The sequence below is a fragment of the Anser brachyrhynchus genome, assembly GCF_964034855.1.
Source record: "Anser brachyrhynchus genome assembly, chromosome: 3".
Taxonomy (NCBI): Eukaryota; Metazoa; Chordata; class Aves; order Anseriformes; family Anatidae; genus Anser; species Anser brachyrhynchus.
In genome coordinates this window covers 36,475,594-36,501,281 of record NC_137696.1, presented here as the reverse complement: position 1 = coordinate 36,501,281, position 25,688 = coordinate 36,475,594, and the positions used below count along the sequence as shown (strand labels likewise).

The window sequence follows — 25,688 nt, the reverse complement described above, 5'->3', positions numbered from 1 at the left end:
AATCAATATTTACCTCACAATTAATTGACATAAAAGTATGTGATGCTGCAGAACTCTTTCCAATAAATCTAATCTTTCTGGATATCTAAAACTCTTTACAGGATTAAACTCCTCTCCTCTAAACCTGTTTACCTGCAATCTTTAAGACTCTGGACACAGTTATTTGACTTGCAACTGCTTTTGAAATATCAATGCTGGAGGATTAACAAAACACTGCAGATTAATAAATTATTGGGAAGTGCAATATTTCTCATATTTTGAAAATAAGTTTAAAACATATTCATTATCATGAAAATAGTGTTTTGTTTCAGTCAAAGACTAGCATCATTCGGAAAAAAACATACAGCTTGCTAGGGAGCATTGTAAAAGTACTTCAGAAAGTACCTTTGGCTGTATTTCCCTTTTATGCATACTGTATGTGTGCCTCAATCTCTTTTATCAGGGAGAAATAAGAATGAAACAGAGGTCTTTTGTCTAATACAAAACAAGAAGGTTGGTATCAGTGCCAGATAGGCAATTTAGGAGCCTGATTACTATGACCTGATACTTTTTTTTCATGACATCTTGTGGAGTCATGTTCAGAGTGAATGCTAATGGACAGCCATAATGGAGGGGTAACATCTTTATAATGGAAGATGTGGAGCAATAGAAAATTTGACACCCTGTGACTTCCACTAATCACTGAAGCATGCTTATTACTTGTTCTTGCTTAGCCCTCCACCTAGAAATTAAAACCGACTGCAGGGGTTCTTTCTCTTCACATGATGAAAATGGACAAAATGTATAGATGAGACCTTGTTTTGAAAGTACCTTCAAAACATGTTCAGTGAACATCATCATCAAGCATGAAGAGCTTTCAGTTAAGCTTGCTTCTTTAAGATTATTCTTCCGTTGATTCATAGTCAGTTTTTCAAATGCATAAAAAGTCTACTTTGGAACTTTATGCCATACCCCCTGGAAGTTCCCCTGGGGACTAAACTGAAACAACGTTGAATATTGTTTATGATACGGTACTGAGATGGAGGAAGCGTTGAATGCTTCTCTCTTATGACTTGGCAGTTTCCATAAAATGGGTAGGAGAGTTGAAAACAGAGACAGGTGACCTAGGAGGTCAGCAAGACAGTGACCGTTCATGAGTGAAGTTTACGAAAGCTGAAGCCTATCCAGCATCTGTTGAAGAGCAACAAAAAAGGTCTTCTAAAGCAATGGCAACAGCAAGGGGACAATGAGAGGAAATGTGAATCCACTGCGTAGCTTGTGGCAAAGGACATGGAAGTGGCTGAGCTACTTGCTGCCTTCTTCACCATGGCCTTTACTGTTAAGACTTGCCTGCAGCAATCCTAGACCCCCTTCAAGATCAGCAGTAAAGTCTGGAGCAATGAGGACTTATCCTTAGCAGAGGAAGATCAGATTAGATAACACTTAAAACGGATATATGCAAGTCTATGGGACATGATGAGATGAACCCGTGCATGCTAAGCAAGCAGACTGATGTCATTGTGAGGCTACTCTTGATTATCTTTGAAAAGTTGCGGCAATTAGGGGAAGTTCCGGCAGACTGGTAGAAAGCAATTTTTACTGCTATTTTCAAGTGTAATAATCTGGGGACATATAGGTGGTCACCCCTGGAAGGTGACAGAGCAGATAATCCTGGAAATTGTTCCCAAATACATAAAGGACAAGAAGGTGATTGGAAATAGTATGGATTTATGAAAGTGAAATCGTGCTTGATGAACCTTATAGCTTTCTATGATGAGATGACTAGCTCAGTAGATGAGGGGAGAGCAGTGGATGTTGTTTATCTTGACTTTAGCAAGGCTTTTGGCACCATCTCCCATAACATCGTCATTGACAAACTGATGAAGTGTGAACTAGACAAGTGAACAATGAGATGGGAATGAAAACTGTTTTACTAGGCTCAAAGGGTTGGGATCAGATGCATAAAGTCCTGTTGAAGATAAGTGTCTAGGGGACTACTACGCTCTAGGGACTGAGAGTAGGGCCAATACTGTTTAACATCTATATTGATGATCTGGATGATGGAACTGAATGCACCTTCAGCAAGTTTGCAGATGACAAAACTGTGAGGGAGTGTCCGATGCACCACATGATTGTTCTGCTATTCATAAGGACCTGGAGAGGCTGGAAAAATGTGCTGACAGGAATCCCGTGAAGTTCCACTAAAGGAAGTGCAAAGTCCTTCTTCAGGCACAAGGAATAACTGCATGCACTGTCTGGAAAGCAGATCTGCAGAAATGGCCCTGGAGGTCTTGGTGGACACCAAACTGGACATAAGCCATCAATATGCCCTTGAGGCAAAGAGGACCGACAGCTTCCTGGGCTCTGTTAGGAAGACCACCACTGACTGTTTGAGGGGGTGTTCTATCCCCTCAGCTCTAGGGGATGAGACACAGCTGGAATGCTTTGTGAAGTTCTGGGTTCCACATTATGGAGGAGACATGGACATACTGAGGTGAGTCCAGCAGTTGGACATGAAGGTGATTATGGGTAGAAATGTCTCTCGTATGAGTAGAGGTTGAGAGAGCTCGGATTCTTCATCCTGGAGAAGGCTCCGGGGTGTGTGTGCGGAAATCTTATCAGTTTGTATGAGCACAAATTGAAATACAGGAAATTTCCTTTAAACGTAATTATTTTACTGACCACTCAGTCAAACACTGAGACAGAGAGATATTGGATTGTAACCTTGGAGACAGTCCAAGCCTGACTGGATGTGGCCCTGAGCAGTCTGCTCTAATTCATCCTGCTGTGAGCAAGGGGTCATGCTATGAGATCTCCAGAGGCCCCTTCCAATGTTGGTTATTCTGTGATTCTTTCTGTTGAATTTTTTATGATGAGATTCTGTACTTATTTACTGTCAAGTGTTACAAATTTCCATTGGTATGAGCCAGAGTAGGAGGTGGGGAGAATAATTCACATGGGAAGTTTGTAACGCTGGAGCTCTCCTTGATCAATTACAAATTTTGCAAACCTTGTCCTTTAACAGCTTTTTTTCTTGTTCCTGTCCTACTCTTTATCTTGTCCTAGTGGTTGTCAGTCTTGAGATTACCCTTCTGCAAACCTCAACAACAGATGCAGCTCAGCAGGTTGCCCAACAGGGTTGCAAGCTGCAAATGATTTGGAGAATATTTTTTTACCTACTCTAGCAAATATGTGCTGTGTCACTAGTCCAGCCCTTCATGATATTAGCAGGTTCTCGTCTCTACCTGCTGCCACAGAGCTGCTCTCCAAGGTTCAACTTTCTTCTTGCTTACTAAGTGTGGCAGCTTCTGAATCACTGCCTGCTTTGTGGGGGTGGGTTCAGCAGTAATGCTTTGTTCAGACATGGTCTTCAGATTGCTTGTTAATCTCAAGATAGAAAAGCAATCATAGGTAGGGGGGGAATCTGCTTAATGAATGAAAGACTAGAGGGGAAAAAAAAAGTTATTTTCAGACCTCTGTATCCATTCAGACTTGTTTGCATACACAGACTCAAGACCAGTCTTTCTAAAGACAAACCCATGGACGATGGGCCTGCATTTCTGTTGTGCTAAGCAATGCCTGCAGTTGCAAGGTTTTGTCTCACAGCATCACTCACTTTGTGATTACAGCTTTTGTCTTCTGCCCCTTTTTGAAAGTGCTGCTTGTAAAGGCAGCCTATAAAACACAGCAGAGAAAATCAATACTGTCCCACTTGTGTGTCAGATCTCTGTAGAAGTGCTGAGCCTGACTTTTTCCTGTTGTGTTACCCAGTGTGTGTGTCAGCATCCCTGACAAATTCAGTACTGGCACAGTGTCTGCAAGGATGGACTTGGAAGGCTCAGAATATGTTGGTGATGATAGGATAGAAGAAAGATCACAACATTAGACCAAGATTTTATGCTTGAACCCATGTATCGCTGTACCGCTATCGGCTTGCTTTGTGACAGGCAAGTAAATTAAATCTGAATCCTTATAGGAATTCATTTTGTAGCTCCCAGTGAAATACTGGGCATTGAGTTGTTAATGAGCTTTTAGGATGTGACCTGTATATGCTACATGTTTCTCCAGTGGTGCTTCACTACTTTATTTTGTACATCTAGTTGCTAAACAAACTCATCTATTTGTGTGGCTGTGCAGCAAACTGGATTGGGAATTCTACCCAAATGAAATGTTGTGGGCTTTTTTCCCTCAGTCTTTGAGTCATGTTTTCCCATGCAGGTCAGTTTCCTGACTGATGTGATTGCAATTGTATTAGCATTTATCTACTTCACGTAAATAGGTTGTTATAGCGTTGCTCTAACTCACCAAGGAATTGTGAAATAAGGATATTAAAGGTATCCAGATACTCAATATTGTACTGAAGCCAAAAGAACTGAGGTTTAGACTAGCTTCTGTTTCAATGCAGGTTAAACTATTGTCACTGGAATGAAAAGTAGGTGGCTAATGTTTCTTACGGCACAGTTTGGTGGTATAGTAGAAGAGGAGCCCAGTTACTGCTGGGCTGTGACTACAGAGTAGGAGTTCATAAGTCCCATGTTCCTCTAGAGCCATACGAAATAGTCTGTGTGTGTTGTGGAGAAGCCCTTTGGAACACTGAGGAGCAGGGACATTGGGGATAACAGAAGGTGGAGGGGAAGCTACCTGCAGTCAAACAGTATTCTGTTCAGGCCTCCGGAGGTGAAATTCTAAAGCTTTATCTTTATCTATGCGTAATGTTCCCCTCCTCCACCAGAAAAGCTTTTGGTAAGACAAGATTATATTTGCACTTCTAATAACCTGTTTATGGGTCTTTGAAACAGTAGACTTTAGAGCAATTTCATACCTGTGTGGGCTATTTCACTCCAGATCTTTGTTTTGCTTCTATTTGTGCTTACGCAACTCCTGCTGTTGGGCAGGTCATCATGGGGAGATGCTGAAGTAGCAGGAGGGTAAAAGTAGCAGTAGCTAAAAGGATTTGTTCTGTGAAGTTTCCAGCACAGATTTTGGACCATATCCAAAGCTTGTTGAAACTAAATTTCACGCACTTCTGGCTGCTGTGGTCAAAACTCTTTTTTCCCATATGTGCATTTGTCTTGGGCCAAATCTTGCCTTTAGTGAAAACCTGAAAAGTCTATTCAGTTGCTGCTACCACTGAAGTTTAATTGGGTAAAATTTGCACATCTTACTATCCACATTGTAGTCATCAAGATTGCCAAGTTATGCTTGGGCTGTGGCTGTCTCAAAGTCCAAAGCTCCCAGGGGAGCAGTATTCCTTTAAGGGATGGAGGGCACCTCAACTTGCTGTCAGTGGCTGTGTGCTTTTTCTTGTTACCTTTCTGTAATTGAAGGCTAGCTGCCAATAACACTGTGTGGATTTGGAAACCTCGGAGCTGCACAATTCATTTTACAATTATGCCTCCTTTGGGGTTCTGATATATTATTGTTTAATAGGACTAAATCCTTCTTAATTAAAAAACCTTCCAGGGGTACTAGTTTCAGACAAGAGTTTTGTGAACAGTAGACATATCAGTTGCTCCTATATGCCCTGGGCTGCACAAAGGCTGCCCATAAACTTGTGTAACACAGGTGTAGCTTAGTACCATAGCAGTAGCAAATATTACTAATTTACCTTTAGTTGGATAGGTGAGGTGGTGAATGTATGTGTGGGTATTGACTGTATGGAAACTTAAACCTCAGGTAACCTATATTGAAATGCAAGATTAAAGATGCTGTAGATATGAATCAGTATACATTCAGGTGACTAGTGCCCATTAAAAAAAATGCATTAACAAATGTTATTCAGATCTCTGCTCAAAATCTTCTCATCTTTTTGGGTGTTTTTGTTTAGAAAATGTCTCTAGTTATGAGACATCTGAAACCTGAATTGTCTTAACCGCTGGGCGGTATCTGTATTGGTATTTTGGTCTGGCACAAGTGGATTTTGAATCAACAATGGTCCTACTTTTGTCCTGTTGTGACCAAGTTCAGTTTGAGCAGTTGTGTGGGGTGTGTTTCTTTGGAGAAAATTAAACCAGAATCAGTGCCCCAGGTATCCATTGGATGTTCTTCAACCTTTGATGGAGACATAAGAGCTAATGATTTTTCTGTAGTACTATGAAGTTCACCAGCATGACCACACAGGAGCTATTGGAACACTACTGAGTCACCAACCTTTCATTAAATTCTGAACTTTTCTTGTGCCAGAGAAAGGACCAAATGGCTCGTATACTTTTAACTGGCATTGACCGTGTGGCCTCAATGCTTTCTAATTCCCATGTGCTCTGTAGATCCACCTTTCTCTTAGTTTGTAATCCTTTCCTTTTAACTAATATCTTCTGTTGTCATTAACCTCTGTTTGAATCACTTCTCTCCCATAATTCACTTTTATTTCTATATTATCTTCCCTTTACTACATTATGTGTTGCAATGGTGTTACTTACTCCTCTGTTCTCCCAGAAGATCAGGCAAAGTACACCTTAGGGAGCCTTGTAAACAGCATAGCTTTTCAGTCTGTGCCATGAAAGAGCTAAAAGTCTCTCTGGCAGAAGAATAACCTAGCAGGAACACTGGAAGATCTCTGGTAGTAACCTTGTGTCTGCCTCTGGCTAGTAGGGCCACAGCCAGAGGACAGCTATACTTTGCACAATAGCTTTACCCAGTCACAAAGATTTCATGAACCGAGCTTCGCTTAGAGGTGTTGACAACAAATATGTTGTTGGTGAGTTTGTTTGGGTGCCCAGGCTCTGGGCCTCAGAATCACTGTGTATAGGGGACCAGAGATTGGTTTGCTGCTCCAAGTACCTTTAGGTGCTAGGACACATGCAGGTCAGCTCTTCCCTGTTTCCCTCCCTCCCATAACTTATGTCTGAGGCTGTTTCTCCAGCACTCACCATTCCCTCTCTGGTGACGGAACTGCTTTTCTTGGTGTGTCTTTAGGTAAGTGCAGGCTGTGCGTGAGGCTTTGGGTGGAAATGGGGCATTGCCTCAGAACTGCCATGTGCCTTAAGTTACCAGTCCAACCATGAGGCCTGTTACACTTTTACAGGAAGGGCTGGGAGGTATAGGCAACACTTCTTCTGGTACAGCAATGATGACGGGTATTGCCTGCACAATCCCAAACCTGCACTAGTGTCTAGCTTAGTCCTGGCTACTACTTTTAAATAACGAATGCAGCAAGCCCTAATACTTCCCTCCTTTGTGATGTCTTATCCTCTTACACAGTTATAATAGCATCATGCACAGCAATACTGCAGATCCCATTCCCTGCTTCATGAGCATTAGAAAAATAAGACTTGAAAAGTATTTTGTTTGGAAACTGAGGGATTCACCTGTGGATCTTGGGGCCACATAGGAGAAGGGCTGAAAAAGGAAAGAGGAGCCTTGTTGCTGTTGTGCTGCACGAGTGGAACCACTACCCTGGTCCTTTTCCCTGGGGTGCCTGTGTTTGGGTGCTGTTCAAACTCAGGGGGAGCTTGGGATCGAAGTGCCACAGTGCCCTAAACAAGAAGCAGAATGAAAAATTATGCTTGCTTTTGTCTGTGAGATCTTACACTGGTAGTGATGCTGGGGGAGTGACACACTGCTGTCGTCTGTGCAAGGCAGACCAAAGGAAACCATATATATTGCTTTCTAGAGGGGTCTGCAGAAAGCTGTACAACTGAGGAAGGAGGAGTTTGTGTGAGAGATTTCCTTTAGACAGTTTTTGCAGTATATGTTCATGGCTTGAACATTTGGTTCAAGGGACCAGATTAAACCTTGTCTGGTTTAATCTCCCTTACTTTTTGTTTAATCATGCTGTTTCCTAGTTTGAGATATTTTTAAAATCAAGATAGTTAGCAGATAGCTACGTGAGCATATAGCTAAACTGCCTGTTTGTCTTTTAATGTAGAAGGAAATAAATTTCGCTTCAAATATTGGGTACAGTAAAGATGATTAGACATTTATTACATTTCTTCTCTTCTTTGCTCCAATAAAACCAAGTTTCCAGAAAGCTCTCCATAATGCTGGAAAGGGGTGTGACCTTTTTTCAGTGAAAAAGATGCTGCTCTGAATTTGCTAACCCTTAAGCAATTCAAAATTTATACTTCCTTTCTTGCAGTAAAAACTGTCTCAAGCTAATTGGCAATCTCAGTTTGCTAAATTAAAAAAAAAAAAAGAAAAAGTCTTTCAAGTTCACCTCTGTTTCTGTTTGCTAGTCTCCATCTGGTAGTAAACCAGAAAACTCTAGGACATATGCTGCTCATCTCAAGGGTAGATATAGGGACTGTTGGGAAAAATAATTTTAAAAATCATTAACAGATAGATATTATTAACATGCATCTGTTGTGTACTGTGTGGCAATGCCATTCTACATTTTATTTGTTTAAAAATACGAAGTTTATTTTTAAATAAATTGCTGTTTAACTTCAGATTGAGGTACATGCAATAGAGCATGAACTTTCAGCTGGGATGAGTTATGAGACTTCGTTTAGGGACTGTGAAAAGGTATACACTCTGATTCCTCTTCTGCCACATCCAAAACATGTGTGTCCCTCTTCAAACGTGTGATGGGGACAGAAGGAGACTTTTGATATGGCTGAATGTTGAAGTGCACCTATCAGAAAACAGGGACAGCTGCATGTTGTTTGTATGGCAGGTACAGGCCTGGTCAGCTGAGGTTCTCTAAGAAGAATGTGCTTTTCTGCACTGCTGAACTGAACATAAAGGCTGGACACCCTTGCTGTAGGTGTGATTGCATCTGTGGGACATAAAGTAGCTGGCAGGAAACTGCATGTTTTCCAGCATTTTATTATTATTTATTTATTTATTTATTTATTGCTTATAACTGTATAATATTTTTGTTTTGTTAAAGTAATTGCTTGAGATGTGTCAAATGTCAAGGATATCAAGGCATACCTCTGCATAGCTGAGCTTTATTCTGTATTTGCTTGAGAAGTTGCCCCTAGCTGATCTAACTGCAAACAGGTCCTTTCAGTGAGAAATAAATGTCACACCCAGCTGCAAGGAAGGTACTGGACTACCTCTGTGCTTTGCCCATGCTAGTCTAGCAGATTGCTTAACTTCAGCAGACAGGTTTAAGCTCATCAATTTCTTTAACTTCATCTATGCCGTCATTACAGGTCTTGTGTAACTAAAGTATGTAGTATCTCCACACTTTCATTTGTTCACAGTACTAGTACCCTCTAAAGGAAGAGACCTCAAACCCTTCTTCCCATTACTTTTGTTTTAAAACTGTGATTATCTTACACTTAAGAACTTGCAGTTTTTAATTATAGTGGTCAAAGAGTTAACTTAAGTAGTTAAGGGTCTGAATAAACATGGTACTTATGTATGCTAAGTAATTACATGCCTTGCTGAGAACAGGTTATTATCTTTCTGGTTTACTTAAACATTGCTAATTAGTCAAAGTATTGATTTATTTTTTTTTTCAAGTCACAAAAATGGGATAAACCGTGAATGCCTGATCTTACCTGGATAGGTTGAGAACATCTTGCTAGATGAGCTATGTGACCTACAGCCTCCTTTTTCTGTGATTCCTGGCACTTCACCTTTGTGTGGTGGGAAATGCTCATCTTACATCCAATCTGTACATGTTCTCTCACATAACAAATATATTTCTGGTAGTGAACTTGAAGGGCTACTTGTTTGTCCCAAGAACCTTAGCTGAATTCAGGTGAAGATGCTTATGTAGTTCAATCTGCTTAAATATCTACAAATGTAAATATCTTATGTAGAGGAGAATCATGCTGTCTGCCTCCTGAAGTTATTAACTCTGTATTTTTTCATATTTTTGTTTGGCAAAGTAGTCAAGCAAAAATGTGGACTGACTTAAAAGGTGTCTGCATGTGAGTAGTTTAATTATAGAACATCCTTCCTTTCACGCCAAATTCACAAACACAGCTTTTAACTTGAAAATGTTCTAAGCTATACAATGGTTGCACTTGTTAATTATGTACACAGTTTTATTTATTTGCTGTATTACCCTTTTCCATTTGAATGTCTTGCTAGTAACTTTCCCCTTGAGAGTTTTCTGTGGTAGACTAGATTTTCCCGCAGAGACCCTGGTCCCTGCTATGAATTTTGAAAGGACGCCAAATCCTCCTCAAGCATGCTCCAAATGTTAACTGTTAGTATTCCCATACATCACTTTAAATTTTCCGTGAATAAGAATGAAGTTTTTCTGGACGGCATGTTTATGAGAGAACCTGGGTACTTGAATAGTTCAATGACAATAATAATGATAGTGGTGTCTGGTGTCTGGCCAGATTCATCTGACCTTTCTGGAACTAATTTACTTTCTGACAATTGGAAAAAGCAGAAGTGAAGTAGGCAAGAGAAGGATCAAGCGCTCATCAGCATATTTCCTCTGAAAGCAAAAAACTGGCTTCCACATGCAAAACCTGGAGCTTAATGAAGCAGGGTATCAACAATTTCCTTTAAACAGAACCGAAGCACGGGCAAAAATGTGGAAAATATTGGTGTTATGTGGATGATGAATGACAGTGAGCCTCTCTAAGCTTTTAAAAATGTGAGGTAGCATTAGCAGTGGATACTCCAAGAAAGGATTGCACCTTGGCAGGAAAATAAAAATTTAAGTCAAAAAGATTGTATGTCCATCCAAATACTTTTCAAGCAATGAAAATATAGTGGAAATAAAAATGGAATACGAAACTTAAGGAAGATTACTAATGGAATGGTGTAAGAATTCCCAATTTTTAGATCAGGGTAGATCTCAACTTTGGAATAGAGGAATAGAGAGATCGATATATAGAATAGTTGTAAAGGAAAGGTAAATCCAGACATAATGCTATAGCTTTAGTGACCTCCAGTAAATTTTGACAGGAGCGATGGTGGTTTCTATAATGAAATCACTTGGTACTTCTTTTTGTTTTGTTTTGCTTATTTGCTTTTTCCCTTAAAAGCTTGGTTTTAGTAAAAAAGTTTTTGCAAAACTTTGCTTGAATGAGATTCAACACAATAGAATAGACTTCTTATGTCCTTGTTGGCCACAGTAGGCTCTAGAATGGAAAGCAAAGGAGTTTCTTGATTGCATTCCTCTTCACTGCTTAGCTGGGGTAGGAGGAGCTGTTTGGGTATGATGAGGAGGGTTGAGGAACAGGTTGATGAGAAAGGAGATGTGGGAAAAGGTAAGAGGAGAGAGGCTGGTGTCAGTGTGCCATTTTATTTATCTCCAGTGTTTCCGGAGAACAAGAAGTCAAAGTAAGAGCTGAGAGGAACAGGAAAATGCAGAATGAAGGGAGAGGGCCAGCAACAGGTGTTCTGATCAGTACTGCAAGAGTAAGCAATTGCAGCAGTAGGGAGGGTTGGAGGAATAAAGCTGAAGAGGAGAATCAAGGAGAGGAATAGGGGAATGCAAGTGGGGGAGAAAGAGGAATGGTGTGACAGCAGCTAAAAGGAGATGGACAAAGGAGGCAGAGAGAAGAGGAAGAGGGCTGGGAAGGAAGGCAGACAAGTGTTAGTGTTAGGGTATGTCTGCTACAGAGTCTGGAAATCAACATCAGTATCCCCATGTTGTGTAACAGAGAAACCCAATGGCAAAATGTGTGAATATTTTGATGACATGGGGCAGTGTCCTAAGCTGTAAAATCAAGGGCTGTGTTTATTCATACACCTGAACTAGTTGATTGTGTTTTGTTTTGTTTGTTTGTTTTGCATTGTACTACCTCCTATAATGGTCACACAGCCTGCATCTATATAACTCCAGGTCTGCAGAAAGTGTAAGAGCTATTTCCATAGGAAAGCAAGCTTTTACCAGTTGATACAGTTTTTCTTTACAGCTTCAGGCTCAGTTATACAGAGGTAATAAACCTTTAACCAATGTGTGAGTGGACGGCTTGTTAAATAAAAATGTCTCTAAAAATGTCTGAAATGCACAAGATGCTTCATTTTATTTGTTCTGCTTTGAAGTATCCAGTTTCTTTGCTTCCTGTAGGTAGTGGGTAATACCTGTGGAATTATAGTTGTCTCTAAATGAAGTTTGATGGTTTGGATTCCTTTTTTTTTGTTTGTTTATCTTTATCAATGTCCATTGAGGGGTGAAAGCCAGTGATTCAATAATCCTAGCTTATGCTGTTGTTTTTGAGGATAATTAAATACCAGTGATTGTCCTATTGACACGAGTCAGCAGCTTGTTTGCAGTGCCTGGCACTGGTTTTAGCCTGTGTCTTCTGGAGCTTCTTGTTTTGCTCAGCAGCTTCATCAAACAACTGTTTACTTGCACGCCTACTCACCTCTCCCTCCTAGCTATGCATATTTAACATACTAGTTATCTGTTGGTTTTTCTCAAAATTGCTTCTTCTTGCTCACCACACATCATGCTAATGACTTGCCTAGTTGTTTTCTTTTCTTCTAGCCTGTTTTTCTTTCACTGTATGCAAGTTTTGTTTGCTAGTTTTTCTTACTTTTATAAATTCTTGGAGCATGGCCATAGTAAAATGAATCTCTTCCTCTGCTCTGCAAAACCTTCAGTTTTGTCTAACAGCCTTTTAAGAAAACTTTTTATTGCATCTTTTTTTTTTTGCTTTAACATACTTTAATGAGATGTCTTCTATTAATTACATTAACTTACTGATCCAATAACTTTAAAACGCAGAACCTCTTAGCAGTGTTTTTACAAGTTTATTATGCATTAAACTTCCAATCACGTTTGTTGGTGCAATAAATTTATTTCAACCCACTTTTATTTATTCTGAGAAAAACTTTTAATAGTGCTTTTTGGTATCTTACCAAACCTTCACAAAGCTGTACCATTATCATAAAGATTTGTTTTTCATAAACAGCTTTCCTTTATTACGTTAATTCATATATCTTTTATAGTTCATAAACACTCTCCATTATTAAACCTAATGCACGCATACATGCGTGCGTTTTTATGACTTGGTTTTTAAACTATATTTCAAAAGGATATGTTAGGTTTCAGTGTGGTCTTCCATAGTCAATACAGCTCTTTCTCAATACAAGTTACTCAGCTGAAATGCTTAGAGAGTATAATTGCTTTTAGGGTAATAGTCTGTATTGTTTTTCAGGATGGTATGGTTTGTTTGTTTGGTTTTTAAGATATTAACTCCTACCTAATGATATATAGGGTTACAACTTAATGAATACTTTATGATTTAGTGCAGTCTACTTTGCTCACACAACATTTATTGGCAACCAGTATGGAAATAGTTTTTAATTATGAAGCTATATTCCATCACTTCTTCACAGATTTCTTATTCCTTCACTATACAGAATGGATCTGTTTGTGAGATATGCAGTAAAGAGAACTCTTTTCTGAAAGATCATTGCCTCATTAACTGTGAGAGTTTATGTTGAGTGAGGCAAGATATTGCAGAGCTGGCAAGGATGATCTCTTCACTAAGAGAACTGAATGTCCAAGCAGAACAGATTTTGTGGCTGCATAATTTTCTTTGTTGTATAAATCTGGCTTTTATATATGACTAGAATATGCATTTCATTTTTGGAACTCTGGGAACAAATATGAGAAACTAGCACTGTGTGTTCATTGGGAAGCTGAATTGCTGGTCTAAGAAAACATTGAATTTGTTGGCAGTACATTTAAATACAACTTGATGTCTCACAGTGGTAAAGAGGACTAATCTGTTAAATGACCCCCCTCTATTCTTCACCCTGAAGAAAAAAAGGGGGGAGGGGGAGAAGGTATCAGTGGATTCTGAAAAAAAAAGTATGACTGCATACGTAGAAACAGTTTTATTGTCTGGAATTTAAAAATGTATAAGTAGGTTTAGCTTAGCATTTCCTAATTCTTGAATGATTAATTTTGTAACATTAATATAATTCCAAATTTAATATTTTTAAATGAGAATTTATGTGCAGGCAGTATCCCTTGGGTGATGCAAAACATCACATCCATGAGCAGAGTCTCTGATTCTTCACTTTTGGTAGCACAGCACAAGATTCAGGCACTGAGGACTTACTGGGCATGCAGGGTGGGCTTGTGCAGCCTGTGGCATAGCCTGCACTTGCTTAATTGGATGTCCCCTTGCAGCATTTAGAGGTATCTGTTAGGTCTGTGTAAGCTTGCATCCATCTCTTGGAAGCATGGTGGGTACATGACTCTCTCTTTTCATTGCAGTATTTTTATTTTATTTTATTTATTATATTACATTTACACTGAAAGAGGCTGGAGGGGTTCTTGGGTCTCTTGGGTTAGGAGCTAGTGATGTTATATTCAGGTCTGTTTCCCCACTTACCCAAACTGTAGAATATAATTGAAAATGAGTTTCTTCCTGCTGCAAGAACTTGAAGTGACCACCAGCTTTCTGCCTCCAAGACAAAATGCAAGACATATCTGTTTGTCATTGCTTTATCATCACTGAAACGAAGAAGTTGGGATGACTAATACTCTATGAGGGAGGAGGAGGAGTGGGAAGGGGTACTAAATAAAGTACTTGTAGTTAAACTGCTTGTTGAGGTAATATAATTTCAGACGTTGTGGCAGCAAGCCCAGCATAAATGGGCATTTAGATGAATGTGGTTCTTGGACAGTAGTGTAGGCTGGAGCTCCTCCTGCTCCCTAGAGGCTTTGTGTTCAGGCTGCTCCTTCGTGTCGTATTTCAAGCTGTATGCTCACAGGGAAGTGCATGAATCTTGGTTTTAGGATGTGTTTGCTGTACAAGATGCCAAGGTATGTCTTGTACATGTGTGCCTACATGACACACGACAACTTTTTTAGACAACAGTGACTCCTTCAAGGTGAGTAATGCACAGGTCACAGCCTTTGAGAACTGAACAGGGCTGTTGGGAGGTACAGACTCCTACGTTCAGGTAAACTGCTGTCCCCATCAAAGGGCATTTCTCTCACTTCAAGAACAAACCAGTCTGCTGGAAGACTTGTGGTGCTCATATACTGCAGAGTCTCCGTTTTATGGAGAAAATTGTTATCTTCTAAACATTTACTCCTGCTTGAAATAGAGAAGAGCTATTAACAGAGGAGGATTCTATAACACTTGATACACAGCAGCTAGGTGAAACTCTTCGTCTCTTGTCCTTTTTCCAATCTCTTTTCTCTCTGCCTGAATAAATGTGATTGGATAGGACATGCTGTAATTTGTTTTTAAAATGAATAATGTTCCAGTTTATCCTCAGGGACAGTTAGGTGAGTAATCTCACACCGACCTTGACACACTGATGTTATAAAAGGCAGACCAGGTTGGTTGTTTTAAGCAGAGAAATCATTTAATTTGTTTTTATTTCTAGTAAGGAAATGTTTGTGAACCTTCTGCCATGTGATAATGTATTTCCCCCATGCGTAAAAGTGTTTAGCTAGACATTATGTTTGCTTTGATTTGCAAACTCATCAGAGAGCAAGGTAGATGATGATATTAACTTCAGTGCTAACTCTTGGCCTCTCCTTTCTGTCTTTTATCAGTCTACAAAGCCTGTTTGAGTTTTAGGCATCAATCCATATTTTAACATGTAATTTTAATGAGGTGTGATTGACACTGTTCAAATAAACTGGCTTCATTAAGCTCCTGTTCCAAAGTTTGAGTAATTTTGTCAGTGAATGCATTAATTTACAAGTTAAATAAAATCATATTCCCCATACGGTAACTGTAGCTTTTATTTATTTTTGTTGTGGAAGATGATAGCCAATTCTAGAATGTGATAATTGGTGTGAGTTGAAACATTGACTGTATGATAATGAAAAGCATTATGATATAGGAAAGGGTTATTGTAGGGTAGCAAGGAGGCAGTAACCACCCAAACCTTCTAAAAATGTTGTTCATTATGCTAATCTGTTCAAACTGAAGCCGATTGTTGTACATTTGGTATTTGCACTTCATGAAAGGTGAGAGGGCTTGAGTCACTGCAGAATTCAGGCATGGGCAAGCGTGAATCATCTCTGACTAAACCACCTGCAAGCAAGAAACTAAAACTGCTCAATGGCTGACCTGAAAGCTGTGTGCATGCCTCTCTTCTGTCATGGCACACAGGCATCTTCTAGCAAGTCGTTGTTGGTTTGCTTCTGAATGTATTATTAACTGATCTTTTGCAGCAAAGGCTTCATATGAAGGCTAAAGGACAAGAGACTCTTGCTGACTTCAGAGCTTTGGATCAGGCCCACACAAAAAGAAGATACATACACATAGTGTCCTTTTATCGGTGTAGGAGGTTGAAGATAGGACAAGGAGTAATGGTTTTAAACTTTGAAAAGGTAGATTTAGATTAGATATTAGGAGGAAATTCTTTACTATGAGAGTGGTGAAGCACTGGAACATGTTGCCCAGAGAAGCTGTGGATGCCCCATCCCTGGAGGTGTTCAAGACCAGGCTGGATGGGGCTTTGGGCAACCTGGTTTGATGGGAGGTGTCCTTGCCCAGGGCAGGGGGTTGGAACCAAATGGTCTTTAAGGTCTCTTCCAACCCAAACCATTCTATGATTCTAAAATCTCCACCATCCAAAGCCACGACCAGCTGTGCAGAGGGGCAATCATAATAAACCCACATGAAAAATTGTTGTAAGAATACTGTATTTGTATATACTTACAACAATAAACATAAGTACCTTTAATACAAACCATTTGCTTTCCTTAAGATACTTGTCGTACTTGGATCAAAATGTACCTGATCCCTTTGAAATTAGTTGGAACTGCTTTCACTAAGCAAAGTTGAGAATTTAGCTTGTATGTTATCAGTTTTAATGAAAATTTCGTTTAATAACAAGATGTCAAATCTCCACTTAAGGTTTTTATCGGTTACTTTGCAGATACAGCAAAGCCGTTTCTGGCACTGAGACCATTCTCTGCCCCTCTATTCAATGAGGCACGACCAGGAAAGGGCATCAAATTAAGGTAGCATCTCTTCTGAGCTCTCAGTTACATGTACAAAGCTTTTTTCATGTTTCTGAGCAGTGAAGGTGGCAGCTCATGATGGAGCCTGTTGGCAGGTGGATCAGTTGACACCGACTGGTTGCCCTGTGTTTTTAGGAAACTGAGAGAAACCTGGGTGGGACCAGGAAGGGTCTGCTCTGAAGGTGTGCCCTGCAGCAGCCATGATGCATGGAAGCTGGGGCTCATGAGGCTGTGGCCCCTCCTTTTTGGGGGACCCCTGCAGCTGATCATGTGGCATGCGAAGACACCAGTGTCCCGTTGACTGGGTTTGTCTCCCAGGTCCTGCACAGTGCTGGTGCTGGATGTGCCCAACTGCAGAGGATGAAGGGTCTTGTGTGCAGTGTGTATCCAGCACCAAACCCTTCCGGGCCCTTACAGTCAACCTGCGCTAAAGTCATGCGACGTAATTGGTGTTTTGCAACAACTGAAAATATTGTGTCCACAGTGGAGAGACTTGATTTCCCATTCCTGAGGGTAGCTTTTTGCCTCCAATACATCACCCCTGCACCCTCTTTATGTCATGGCTTGCATAGTCTCTCAGCTCTTTCGTGAGCATCTCTCCACATATCAACCAGAATCCTAATGCTGTCTTAAAGACTCAGTTCCCTTCCCCTTCCTTTCCTTTCCTTCACTTTCTTTCGCATAAATGATTCCTGAGACAAAACATACATACACTCTCCCATTCACACGTGTGGTCTCATCTATTTGGGATTTTTGATTTGATTGAATCTTTTTGCTTCTTAAGACTCTTCCTGAATATAGACAGATCTTTAGTTGCCTTGGGTCCTGCACTGACCATCGCTGTTTCAGCAAGCAGTGAGGCTAGAACAGCCTGGTGCAGCTGGCTTGCTGCTACCCAGAAGATCATAGCAGCCCTCAGTCCCATTTGTTCTTGACTTCTAAATGTGGCAAGAGTTCTCCTTGCCGATATAACAGGGCTAGTCTCCTTTCATCAAATGAAAGAATGTGTTCGGTTTTCTTTGGTGAAAGAAATCTTGTACAAAAAGATCCATTAGCATAGTCAAAAATAATCACTTCAACATAATCAAAATGCTTTTTTTTTATATATATATTCAGGGAAGTCATTATTCTTTTTCCTTAACTGACTGCTTTTCAGTCTTTAATTTTAAGCTACGTGACATAATTAGAAAAAAATCAATTCATATACTTAAGTTACAAGATGATCTAATCTATATAAGATGGTGATAACTGACATTTGTTTTTCTTCATAGCTGAAGGAATTGCCTTGTCTTTCTGTCTGATGGCAAATTTCATGTTCCATTTGCTTTTCCATTCACTAAACCTTTCCGTTCTCCAATAGGTGCCAGGCTTCAGCATACAATACATTTTCCTCTTTATTATTTCAAGTGAATTGTTATCAATAAAAAGAAAAATAGAATTAAAATGTGTCACAGATTTATTTGGAGAAAAAATAAATACACCAAGGCCGAAGCTTTCATTTTAATTAGACCTTGACAGTTAGAAATAATTAAAAAGAAAAAGTTTCACAGCTTCAGAGAATGTGAGATAATGTTTAGGGAAAAAAAAATCAATTCTCATCTAGCAAGTTTTCTCTCTTCAGGAATATAGTGAAATTTGTTTTTGTGTGAGATTGTTCTCATAGTAATTTTGTCTTGTAACACTTCTTGGTTATATTTCATTGGCAGTCAGACTGAGTTTCTGAGTCCTATCACTGTCCAGACTTTTAACTCACTGGTTTTCAACTTCATTGGCTTCTGTAATAGAATATTTGCTGATTCCTGATTTCTAGAGCTGTCTTTGCATAGAATTTTTAGATAGATTGCTTCAATTTGATGTCCAGTAAATCTTAAATGGAAAAAAAAATGTTGGTTTCCAATTTGCTATCCTCGATCACATGAGATATCCTTAACATTGTTAATAGCTGTCAGCGTGTATATTACATGCACTGGCCTAGTCCCTCCTTCTGTTTGTGTGTAAACATATGCAAACAGAAATGCTGAAGAGTAAGGAAATTCCTCCACCAGGCATAACTTTATTTTTACATTATCTCAAAATGCATTCAATACACTAACTACAAAAGCAAATAGACTATGTTTATCAAAACTGTTGTCGGTTGCCATTTAGCATACTCATTAGAAACAGCCCAGTAGAATATCAAAGTCTAGATTGTTTTTAACACATCATTCTTTATTTACAGTGCCTACTACTAATATACCACTGACAACGAATTATTGAACAAATTACAAGCTGTCAGCTAATATGAAAATAACTTACTGGGTTGTTACAATTTCAAATAAGTTTTAATATTTGAACTTTTGTTAAATGCCAGAACTTCCAATTGAAGAGAACAGTCAAGCTCTAGAGAGTTCTGTCTGGAAGTAATGATGGGGCTGACAACGGGAGGCTGTTTCAACAGGCAAAGATAGGATTGAGCAAAAGCCAGAATCCAGAGGTGTTTTGTTACCCATGTTGAGTTGAATCATTTTAGCTCAGCTCCTCATACCATAAAATGTTGTAGTGTCTGTTTCACAACATTGTCCTGGTTGAGACCAACCCTGGTGAAGGGATTGACCCAGTACTGCTTATTGAGGTGTAGCTTCATAACCCAGAATAAGTCAGTTCGATGGGTAAGAACTGTAATTAGCAAGGAACTTCATTTGCAAGGCCTCCAGCACTGTTACCATTAACTATGCATTGATATTGGGGCAGATCCAGGTTGCTTGTGTACATCAGTAAGAGTTGTTAGGCTTCCCCAGTACTTCTAGCACCAGAGAGAGGTTTTCCTTTTATATGCTATGGTTGAGTTCTCCTCACCTCTTGTACTCCTATTTTGGTGCCTCAGTCTGGTGTAATTTTATTATGAGCCATTTTGTCATTCCTGCTTTTACAAGATCAAGCTGCTAACTGCTTTTGAAAGGCATTTTATTTATTGCTGATTTTGTTATCCAAACATGTAGACAGAAGGAATAAAAAGACTGCATGGGTAGTTTAGGCAGAGATTTATGGCTTTGTTTTATAGCACAGGTGTTTGCGTACGCATTTACATTTTGGGGAGCTAGTGTTAGTATACTTTCTCTGAGGTTCCTCTATTCATTGTTCTGCATGATTTCAGAAAAGAAAGAGCACTTTTACTCTTTCAGTGCTTTCTTTTCCCTGTGAATTTTGTAGCCGAGGCTCAACATTTCCAAAATTTGTGAGTCTTAAACTCTGATATTTCAGAGAACTGGAACGTACACCTGTTGTGAAACACACACAAAGAGATCAGCAACTGTTTAAGACCATTGTTGGTTAGTGTTTGTCCAGGCACATGTGCCGCTCGCTGCCCTTGCAGCCACATCATTGCAGGCTGCTCCTGTTCCTGGGAGGAAGGAAAGTTGCACCAGCTTGCCTTCCTGCGTTCAGGCTCCCCTCCAGCCAACCCTGTGGCCCCTCTTTTTTCTGGCAGTGCTGCACGGGCAGGTGTACCGGTTTTGCACCCCTGAGGGGACGTGGCTGCTGAAGGAGAACTCGACCCTGCCCTGGAGGAACCTGTCAGAGTGCGAGGCCTCAGACCAGGTAAGAGTTTCTGCCGCTGGCTGCTGCTGTTGATTCGGACCAAACAGAAGAGGACAAAAGTATTCATTGATGCCCACACATTTTTGCCCTGTCAACAAAATCTCTTTTGACTCATTATGAGTGCCTCATTTCAATGGCCCTGATAATACAGGACACCAGGCATCTCCCCTTCAGCAAAGACAATGTGTGAGGTAGATGAGCCCAGGTTCAAATGTAGGTGTAACAACCAGGAGATGCAAACTGGATGGTCCTTGTCATGGTGCAGGGAAGCCTGGCCAAATGCTGTGCTCAGCCAAGTGAGGCTCGCTCCCCGCAGTGCTCCTGAGGAAGACAGAGGTCTTATCCACAGCAGGGTAAACTCAAATTGGAGAAGTCATCCAGTGTTGTTCCATTGCCTTTCTTTCTGTCGGTGGAATGTTGCTAGGATAAAATTACTGTTTGTCTTCTCAGTCCTGTAAGCAGCTATTAAGATGAACTGAACTGAAGGATATTTGTTTTTCAGCTTTGGATAGGAGACAGTTCCTGCTTTTGTGTGGGTGGGTGGGTTAGGGGAGAGTGTTTTGTTTTGTGGCTTTTTTTTTTAACCTTAATTTGACATGGGCTATGGAATTAGGCTTGTCGGTTTATTTTCTTGCTCTAGTGCTTTATACTCTGCAGGGAGCTGAGACACCTGGCATCAAATAAATGAGAGCAAAGGGATTTCCAAGGGATTTTGGTCTGCCATTGGCGTCAGCTAGTGCCCTGCATGTGTTCCCATGACGTGATACCATCACAACTATAAGCCTCCAAGGGTGATCCTTTTCCTTGTATAAATTGGGTGTACACCCTCCATCCCAGCATGCTGGAGACTATTACATACCTAGCCAAAACTGTTCAAGTATGTGAAATTCCCAAGTGCCATGTCCCAAGAGGGTGCGTGTCCTCTGGAGTACCTGGAACTCAATGTCTCATCCTTCAGGAGGAATAGATGGCTGCAAGCTAGGAGGAAATGGGAAGAGATAATTTCTAGTTATCCAAATACGTAAGATTTAACTTTTCCTTTAATTCACAGTCTTATTCCTTGTCCATAGCACATTCTGGGGTACCCAAGCAGAGAACATTATCATACTAGCTAGTATAAGCCTGATCATTTAACTTTTCCTTGTTTGCCATTATGCTTTCTTCCAGAGCTGTTTTGGGTCATACCGAGGAGAGAGATACCTAAGGATAACACTTGGTCATTTGGCACCTACCTCCAAATTTCTATGAGATGATCTGGATTTTGAAAACCTGCATGCATGGTTTCAGTTCCCAAAATGTGAATAGCTGTGTTTGCTTTTCAAGCTAACATATATAGAGCCCCCAGTTACCTACTTTACTATGCCTCTTGTGCACAAAGACAAGAGGTTGTTTTTATAAGTTTACTGCATATAATAACAGTAGCTAAAACAGTCCCAAGGGTTTATGAGTGAATCCTTATAAAATAACGTGATTTTCTTTAGGTATGAGATGTGGTTTTGATCTGTGTATGAGATGTTGTAAATTGTCAGGTCTCAGTAATTTGCCTGAGCTTCTTTTTGTTGAGCTTTGACACTGTAGAGATATTTCTTTTCTCTTCTTAAGACAGTTCTCATATCATTCCTTTTAAAACATTAACCTAGCAAATCCCTGAAGAACAGCTTGTATGTTCACGTTAAATCCTCCTAGCTGTGCAAAATGCATCTGAATATCTGTACTTATTCCTGAAGTACAAGGAAAATATTCCTTTGTACAGCACAAATCTTGGGAGTCAGCTGCCTATTCAGTAGCTTCAAGTAGGGAAGTAAAATGCTTGAATCTCTTCAGACAAAGATATGTGCTTAGAAATGGGCCAGAATAAGAGAACATTAGTGTACCTCAGAGCCAAAGCAACAAATCCGTGTTATATTTCAGATGTGCCTGTATCTTTTTGGACAGTTCTCTCCCTAAAGATTTTGGCCAGTGCTTTCAAGCAAGGGTTAAAATGGATGAATCTTCAACAGGAAATCCAAAGAGAGATGCAGCGTGAGACTGGGACTGTTGGGAGGGTGCAAGCATCCCTGCATCAGCTCATTTACTCCCAGGCAGTGCTGTAACATATAGTTCATGAGTCCATCCCCAGGAGGTGGTATAGTTGAGGCAGAAGAGGGATAATCTAGGGGCAGAGAGGAGTTTAGTTATATGAATGCAAGGCACACTTTGCCTCAGTGCCAGCAAATGGGACCTGGCTTGTTTTATTTCTAAATATAGCCAAAAGAACACCTCCATTACAGCAGTAAGGTGACTGGCTCAAAGTGTGCAAGTCTGAAAACATAAGCTTTGCCATTTTTACTGCAGAATTGAGTTGTGTCTGTTCTTCCTGCCATCTGTTTAACATCTGCTTGTCTGTTAATTCATGCTTCTCCAACTTTATTATCAAATAATACCACATGATCTATTTTCTAGCCTGGCTGCGAAGTCCAACTGTTTGACTGAACACCTGGGAGCAGCTGGGGAATTCAGATTAAATTTTTATTTCTTTAGAACATAGGAAAAATGGAAGACTCATTTGATGAATGCATTTAGACTTGAAAGTAGGAGAATGACTTCTGAGTGTCATTAAGAAAAGTTAGAAAGCAACTAGGAGGAAAGAACTGAAGCCCATGAGTTCTGTCTCCCGCCTAATCCCTCTCACCCTTTTTTTTTTTTTTTTGTATACTTTTCTCCTTTACTTTTCTCCTTTATATGCTCTCAGGATGCACCAGAAGAACAGCTCCTGAATTTGTCCATCATATACACCATTGGATATGCTCTTTCCTTCTCTGCCCTTGTAATTGCAACTGCCATTCTTCTTGGATTCAGGTAACTGGCGAAGCTCTGAAGAGAGTGGAGAAGGGTGTTATGTTTTCCTATATGATAGTGTCAGACTGACAGAAATATTTGAGTTTTCCCTTCTTCCATCACCTCATTTCTCTATCTTATGTTGCCTCTGTGTGCTTTCCTACCATCATTTCTTCTCAAAATGAAAGAAAAATTCCTAAGCTTTTGTAGCATTACTAGTATGTCTGTGAATATGCTTTTTCCAGTTGGATTTTTTTTAATATATATATTTTTGATTCCAATTAAATTGCCACTGGAAGAGATGGAAAAAGAGAGATTCCAGCATTCCCTCATGTTGTCACCTTGGACATGGGGCACTAGTATGGGATGTGAGAGGTCATTCAGGACAGAGGTTTTCATCTTGCTTTACATGGAAATACCCAGAACATAAATCTCAGTCTCGTCCATTTCGCAACACCCACGTGTAGGGTGTATTTCAGTACAGAAATGAATTTTTTACACAATCTCTCTTTTTGGAGAACTTTCAGAAATTATTTCTTTTGCAGTACAGAAGGGAAACTAATCATGAAATTTGAAAAGTTTCTGTGAAATATATTGCTGTCACCTGGTCAGTTTGGCATGCTGGATTCATCCTGGTATACAACAACGAATTGCACAAGGTACCTCAAAATTAAGAGGTTGCTGGTTGCACAGCCTTCCCAACTTGGATACGTACTGATGCTACATTGTGTAGATTTGGTTAAAAAACAAAGGAAAAAAACTCTGGGCTCCAGCAGAGCAATCTCTCTTTTTCCTTCTCTTAATGCAATAGGTATCTCGTTGATTTCAGCCAGACGTTCCTATGGTGTGGGGATGCTGAGCACAGGAGACTGATATTTAGAAAACACAAAGATGTGAACTTAATCTGGTGTGGAAGGGAAACCTATTCGTCATGCAGTCCTGCTCCTTGCTGCTGTGTGCATCCAGGTCCCATCATCCCTCTTACAGGCTGGATGAAGCTGCCTCTGAAAAAATATATTTCCCCATCTTTCAGTTACTCTTTCTTGAAATCAGGTCTGGAACTTCTGTGCCCTGATCCTTAAGAAACTTTCTTCCCTGACTAAATAATTCTCATTGCCAGTTAATGATCATTTTCCCTGGAGGCAGCACTCTGTTAGCAAGGCAGTCCCTCTCCTTTCCTCCCTCCTAAGTGTATGTACCATTCATGTATTTGAAAACATCAGTCGTACCTTCAGCATCTAATTTCCGAAACTAAAATAACCCAAGTTTTATGCTACTGTGCAACACCTTCTAGCATTGTATTATCCCTCCTTCTTCCAGTGGAGAAGCGTAAGGCTATCTCCAAAGATTTAAAATGACTGCAGGAATGTAGAGACATGCTCACCCTCTGAGTGCTCTGTGATGATAATTATGATTTGTACATGTAGTAGCTGTGCAACTTTGGGACTCATCAGACTGAACAGCATATGGTCTTGAATTCTCCAAATGTCTCCCAGGATAAGAGCTTTCTCCCTTTTTCACCCATCAATGACACTTTTTGAATAATCTTAGTAGCCCAAATGTAAAGGTCACAGAGCGCAACCATGTATGTACTGAAGGAAGGTTGTGCATGTTTTTGGCAGGAAACAAAGAGCAACTCAGTTGCAGATGACTGGTAGGAGAAAGGGAATTTAGATGCTCTGATTTTTTGTGGAGAGATCCTTTAGCATTTTTTCCTTTAACTGTGAAATAAGGACTGGAAGAAATGTGCACAAGTGTGCATTTCTGATTTTGAAAATTAGTTTTCAGAGATGTTAAGGGGGCTGAGAGCTTTATTACAACTATGCAATCAAACCATTTTGTATTTTCCTGTCTAAATCATCAACCTGGAAACAACTTCTTCCTGGATCTCATAAAATACTTAAGAATTTACCCCTACATGGACCACAGTTACTAGATTCTCATTGGAACTTCTGCTTGTGGCCCCAGTAGTTGTGCAGCCTCACCAAATAAGGATAAAAATTTAATTCAGTGGCACCAAAATACTGATATTATCCACTTCTGCAATAGAAGGAGTTAATGAGTTCTTAGACTGCAAAATAACCTTTATATTTGCTTTTAATAATGATTCAAGAGAGGAAGCAATATATCTTGTGTCCAATTTTGCATCTTCTGAAAGAAATGAAAGAAAAATCTGTAATTTCAGTGAAGCTAAATTAGGCCCATAACTTAATGACTGAAACAATTTGAATAACCTGCATTGCCTGCAGCAGAAATAGTCAGTAACTACTTGCAAACTATTTTCTTCAATTGGCTAATTTACATAAATTTGTCAATCGGATTTAAATGCGTGGCAATTCTGAGGGGCAGCAGCAAATAAGTTTTGAATTAAAGGAAATTAAATATTTATCATAGGTAGGTTTTGAAATAGGCTGTGACCTAAAAGTGATGCAAGAAATTGTATTTAAACTATACATATATATATAAGTTCTTCTTTGTTTTCAGTTTAAAACTGATAGCTTTG

At 39.8% G+C, this 25,688-nt stretch overlaps 1 protein-coding gene across 3 annotated transcripts in view; it reads left to right on the top strand.

Annotated features, from left to right (window-relative positions):
* Window positions 1-25,688, top strand: part of GLP1R (glucagon like peptide 1 receptor) — a 91,024-nt gene that overhangs the window by 36,727 nt on the left and 28,609 nt on the right. For all 3 annotated transcript variants that reach the window (XM_080585611.1, XM_080585610.1, XM_080585609.1), the window contains exons 4-5: window positions 20,259-20,368; window positions 23,100-23,206. In XM_080585611.1, coding sequence (XP_080441737.1) covers window positions 20,259-20,368; window positions 23,100-23,206 — 217 coding nt within the window. The remainder of the gene's footprint in view (window positions 1-20,258; window positions 20,369-23,099; window positions 23,207-25,688) is intronic.